Source organism: Neovison vison, chromosome 11 (genome assembly GCF_020171115.1).
Source record: "Neovison vison isolate M4711 chromosome 11, ASM_NN_V1, whole genome shotgun sequence".
Lineage (NCBI taxonomy): Eukaryota > Metazoa > Chordata > Mammalia > Carnivora > Mustelidae > Neogale > Neogale vison.
Genome location: NC_058101.1, coordinates 167,423,239 through 167,429,074, shown reverse-complemented (window position 1 = coordinate 167,429,074; position 5,836 = coordinate 167,423,239). Strand labels below are relative to the sequence as shown.

Genomic DNA, 5,836 nt, shown 5'->3' with positions numbered 1-5,836 from the left:
GCTGCCGCTGCCGCTGCCGCTGCCGCCGCTTGCGCAGCCCCCGCCGCCATCTGCGTTGCTGCCATCTGCGCCGGAGCCGCCTCTTGTGTAGCCAACACCGCTTGTGCAGCCGACGCCGCTGTCTGCTCCACCGCTGCTGCCGACGCCGCCGCTGCCGCAGCTGGAGCCGTGGACGCCCAAGCGGTTGCCGCTTGTGCAGCCCAGCTGTCTGAGCCAAGGCCGCTTGCCCGCCCACACCGTCATCTGTGCCGCGGCCGCTGCCGCAGCCAACACCGCCTGCGCCGCCGCCGACAATGCCGCCGCCACCAAAGCCACCGCCGCCTGCACCGCCACCACTTTCTGCCCCGAGGACGCCTGAACCGCCGACGCCATCGTCTGAGCCACCGCCTGCGCCGCCGCCGAGAACGCCGCCGCCACCAAAGCCACCGCCATCTGCACCGCCACCGCCTGCGCCGCCGACGCCGCTGTCTGCACCGCCACTGTTACCGCTACCGTCTGCGCCGCCACCGCCGCTGCCGCCACTTGAATCCCCACGCTGCTTGTGCAGCCCAGGCCGCTTGTGCCGCCAACGCCCTCCCCGCCTGTCTGGCGACGCCGCCACCTGCGCCGCTGCCGCTTCTCCGGCCAACGCCCTCTGCACCGCCTCAGACACCGCTTAAGCCGCCGGGGGATGCCCAGGCTACGCCGTCGCTGCTACGGAGGCTGATGGCGCTGGCGGCGCAGACAGTGACGGCGGCGGAAGCGGCGGCGGCGGAAGCGGCTGCGTCAGAGGCGCAAGCGGCCCTGCGGCGTAAGCAGTGGCCGAAGACAGCGGCGTTGAGGGCGCCAAGAGGCATAGGGGCAGATGCCTTCAGCTGCACAAGCCGCTTAGGCTCCGAAGGCGTCCGGGGCTCAAGCGGTGGCGGCAGCGGCATAAGCGGTGGCGACGGCGGGGGATAGCAGTGGCAGCGGCTTCAGCGGCACAAGCAGCGTCGGTGACGGCGCAGAGGACGTCAGCGGCGGAACCAGCGACGGCGGAGGACGTCGTCAACGGTGCAAGCGGCCTCTGCGCAGACAACGCGGCGGTGCAGACAGCAGCGGCTTCAGCGGCGTCGGTAGCAGCGACGGTGCACACAGCGGCTTCGGCGTCGCAAGCGGCGGTGCAGATGGAGGTGGCTACAACGGAACAAGCGGCATCAGCGGCGGCGCAGGCAGTGTTGGCTGCGGAAGGGGCGGCCACACAAACGACGGCGTCCGCGGTGCAAGCAGCATGGGCACAGACAGCTGGACTGCGCAAGCGGCAACCGCTTGGGCGTTCAGGGCTCCAGCAGCGGCGGCGGCGGCGGCGGCGGCGGCGGCGGTAGCAGCGGTGGAGCAAACAGCGGCGTCTGGGCAGACTGCGTTGGCTGCACAAGCGGTGTTGGCAACTTAAGGGGCGGCTGCGGAGCAGATGGCAGCAACGCAGATGGCGGCGGCGGAGCGGCGGCGGGGCCTGCGCAAGCGGCGGCAGCGGGAGCCCGAGGGACAGCAACTGGGGAAGGGCAGAGGTAGGGCTGAGGACTGTCGCCGAGAAGGGAGGGGGGCCGGTTTGTGAGGACTTCGTGGACGGCATTTTCCTTCCAGTGGCGCCACTTTTGCCTTTGGGAGGGTGGCGTGCGGGGGTAGAGCCCACCTGTGTCCTTGTGCGATAAGGAGAGCCCGACCAGGTACCTGCTCTTAGCTGAGAGGGTGGAAGGGGAGGGAGGGCTGGGGGCTAGAGGGGCCTGGCGACGACAAGTTTCGGTGGCTACCCAGGGCGGAGGGAGGCCCGCGCTGCTAAAATGGAGATCCTGGGGAGGCTGCGGCAGCAGTGGGCGCCGTCGCTCCCGCTGGAGGCTGGCGGCTCTGAGTGCAGCAGCCCTGGCAGCTCCTCCTCAGCGGCCCTCCGCCGCTGCCACCGCCATTACCATTCCTCCCAGGCAAAGGGAGATTTACCCAGGTAGGGAGAAAGGGAGGGAGCCAGCCTGGGAGGGGAGAGGGAAAGAGCTGGCCCATTTCCCGTCACAGGCCTCTGGCTGCCTCTACATTCTCCCTCCAGATCTGGCCAGCATCTCCCCTGCTGGCCCCCTCCCCAGCCCCACGCTGCAGTCCACAAGTCGGCCGCTCCCCATGACCGCCTTGGCCTCTCTCAGGCCGCTGCCATCTCCACTGCCTGTGGGAGGCAGCATGGTCTGGGCCCAGAGTTTGTGGGGTGCACATGGGGGCGCCCCGTGCACTCCCCGGTCCCTGTTTTGGTCCCTGGAAAGGGTGGGTGGGTGGTCGGTCTTCCAGCCAAGTTTGCAGCACTGGATGCCTCCGAAGTTGTGAGGGCTCACCACTGCCTGTATTTTGCTGTTTCTCCTCCTTTTTAACTGGATCCCTGTCTCTTCCCTCCCCTTTCCCCCACTCCTCCCTCCTCAGAAGGCCAGAAAGACCAGGGAACCTGCTGCAGAGAAAGGCTTTTGGGGTTAGAGCATCAGCACCTTCGGAAGCTGCACTGAAGCCTTCATAGGCAGCATCTGCGATGTGAGGGAAGGCACCTCCACCAGGTACTTGAAGATCTGGGTTAGCTTTGATGGGAGGACTTTTGTTGCTTAAGGTGTGGGAGAGGGTGGAGGGCTCTCCTTGAGGTCCTCTTTCCAACTTGTTGAGGATGGCTTTTTTGCATTTTCGGGCGGTTGATGTGTGGTTTTGGTTGTGTGTATTTCGTGTTGGGTGCAAAGCAGACACATCTCCAGTGGAGACATATAAATGGCCATCAGACACATGAAAAAATGTTCATCATCACTAGCCCTTTGGTAGATTCAAATTAAAACCACATTGAGATATCACCTTACACCAGTTAGAATGGCCAGAATTAGCAAGACAGGAAACAACATGTGTTGGAAGGGTTGTGGAGAAAGGGGAACCCTCTTCCACTGTTCGTGGGAATGCAAGTTGGTGCAACCTCTTTGGAGAACAGTGTGGAGATTCCTCAAGAAATTAAAAATAAAACTTCCCTATGACCCGGCCATTGGGCTCCTGGGTATTTACCCCAAAGGTACAGATGTAGTGAAAAGAAGAGCCATCTGTACCCCAGTGTTTATAGCAGCAATGGCTACGGTTGCCAAACTGTGGAAAGAACCAAGATGCCCTTCAAGGGAAGAATGGATAAGGAAGATGTGGTCCATATACACTATGGAGTATTATGCCTCCATCAGAAAGGAGGAATGCCCAACTTTTGTAGCAACATGGAAGGGACTGGAAGAGATTATACTGAGTGGAATAAGTCAAGCAGAGAGAGCCAATTATCATATGGTTTCACTTAATTGTGGAGCATAACAAATAGCATGCAGGACATGGGAAGATAGAGAGGAAAAGGGACTTGGGGGAAATTGGAAGGGGAGGTGAACCATGAGAGCCTAGGACCTTGGAAAAACAATCTAAGGGGTTTGAAGGGGCGGGGGGGGGGGGGATGTGGTAGGTAGGGGGAACCAGGTGGTGGGTTTTAGAGAGTGCAGGGATTGCATGGAGTACTGGGTGTGGTGCAAAAATAATGAATATTGTTATGCTGAAAATAAATAAGAAATAAATTTTAAAAAACAAAAAAACAGTATTCCATTCTGTATACATGTATATATATACATATGTGTTTATGTATGCATATACTTGTGTATACATGTAGTTTTCCAGTTTGGAGCATTGTGAATAGAGCTAAGAACATCTGTGTAATAAGTTCGCATAGTTTCATATGGAAAAAAAAAACAAAAAAAGAAAAGGTTGAGTTTCAAATATGCAATTTAAGAGTGTGTAACCTTGGGAAAGTAATTTATAACCTTATATATTATACAGTAACTAGGTGGTACAGGAGAAAATATACACATTTTATCTCAATAAAATGCATTTTATAACTTTTATGTAGAAATATGTAATATTTGATGTAAAAATGCATAAATATTAAAGTATTAAGTAAACCTGGTGTTATTCCCAGTTTACAAATAAGAGCATAATGATTGATTTGTCTACAGTCTGACAGTGTTTAGGTGCAACAATTAAAAACCAAGCTAAATCTTTTGTCTCGATATCCGTTTTACATCACATGTCTATGATGCGTAGGCAGAAAGCATGACACAATTTGAATCCCAATTTTTCTATGTATTTAATAATCTTTCTTGATTTGAGTGTATTGGGGAGCTCAAGTCAAATGAAAGCCTACATTTGTGAAAATTTCACATTTCATTTGTGAAACGAAAAACAACATTTGTGGTTAGAAAGCCAATAGAATTTTGTTGCATTCTTGATGCACACTCCATGGAGTATCAGCTAAAAGAGAATCATTGTATAATTAGAAAATAACATCAAAATTAAACATCAGTAAATAAGTAAATAGACATATGCTTTCCACTACCCAGGTTAATAATTAAAATACAAATATGTGTATGTGGGGGGGAAATCAGAGTGAAATGTAGTCTCAAGAGATCTGGCCTTGATGTTTAGGCTACCTTTCAAAACCCAGGGGTAGGATCTACTTTCTATAGTTACCACATTATATAGTTTAAACCTTAATTTTCTCAAGAAATTGCACAATACCCCAGCAAAAGGGAAGTATAGCTATCTATACACTAGGAAAAAAAAAAATACAATGAATTAAAGCCATTTCCAAAGAACTCCAGATATATGTTGAATGGATAAAGACGTGGACAAAAACTATCATTCTTATGTTTCCATATGTTAAAGAACTGAAGAAAAACCATGTTGAAAGAATACACCGGGGTGCCTGTGTGGCTTAGTGGGTTAAAGCCTCTGCCTTTGGCTCAGGTCATGATCCCAGCGTCCTGGGATCTAGCCCAGCACTGGGCTCTCTGCTCAGCAGGGAACCTGCTTCCTCCTCTCTCTCTTTCTACCTGCCTCTCTGCCTAGTTGTAATCTCTGTCTGTCAAATAAATCAATAAAATCTTACAGAAAAGAATACACAGGAAGTACAAGAATGGTACCCCACCAAATCAAAAATATACTAAAAATAAAATTAGAACAGAATGAAATGAAAGTTGCATTATAACTGAAATAAAATATTCTCCAGATGAGCTCAATGGTAGTAAAAGATGAAATAATCAGGGAATATAAATAGAGATCAATTGAGATTATCCAGTCTGAAAAACCAAAAGACCTATAAATGTAGTATTCATGTTGAAGAACTAAAGTCACTCAATGTATGGTCTCTAACTCCATGCAATAAAATAAAGGTTATTCACAAAAGGAAACAGAAAATTCACAAATATGAGGAAAATAAATAACACACTCCCAAATGAGACATGAGTCAAAAAAGAAATCACAGTAGAAGTTAGAAAATACCTTGAGATTATTGAAAGCCAAAAATCTGTCAATTGCTCATCTCTTGAAAGTGAAAATATAAAATACAAAGTCTTATGGGATACAGTTAAGTTGTTTTTTTTTTTTTTTGAGGGAAACTTAGGATTATAAACATATATTTAAAAAGGAAGAAAGTGTCACTTTAATAACCTGTCATCATAAGAAATGACAAAATGAAAAACAAATTAGGGGCTTATAGGTGGCTCAGTTGGTTAGATGACCAATTCTTGGTTTTGGCTCAGGTCATGATCTCAGGGTTGTGGGCTCGAGCCCCGTGTTGGGCTCTGTGCTCAGCGAGGACTGCTTTTGTCTCTCTGCTCTTCCCTCCTCACTCACTCTTTCAGTCTCTCAAATAAAGAAATAAAAATAAAAACTTGATAAAAGAAGAATGAGTTAAAAGCAAGCAAAAGGAAAGAAATTTTGAAAGATGAGATCAGATATAAATGAAATAAGACAAAACAGAGAAAATCAATATATACAAAAGCTAATT

The 5,836-nt window shown here is 50.4% G+C and overlaps 1 protein-coding gene across 1 annotated transcript; it reads left to right on the top strand.

Moving 5' to 3' along the window:
* The first annotated feature begins 705 nt into the window (after positions 1 to 705).
* LOC122890350 (antifreeze protein Maxi-like) lies at positions 706 to 2,576 on the top strand. Its single transcript, XM_044225984.1, has 4 exons — positions 706 to 797; positions 881 to 1,238; positions 1,300 to 1,526; positions 2,419 to 2,576. The coding sequence occupies exons 1-4, from the start codon at positions 706 to 708 to the stop codon at positions 2,507 to 2,509; spliced, it is 768 nt and encodes a 255-aa protein (XP_044081919.1). The 3' UTR covers positions 2,510 to 2,576.
* The last annotated feature ends 3,260 nt before the right edge of the window (positions 2,577 to 5,836 follow it).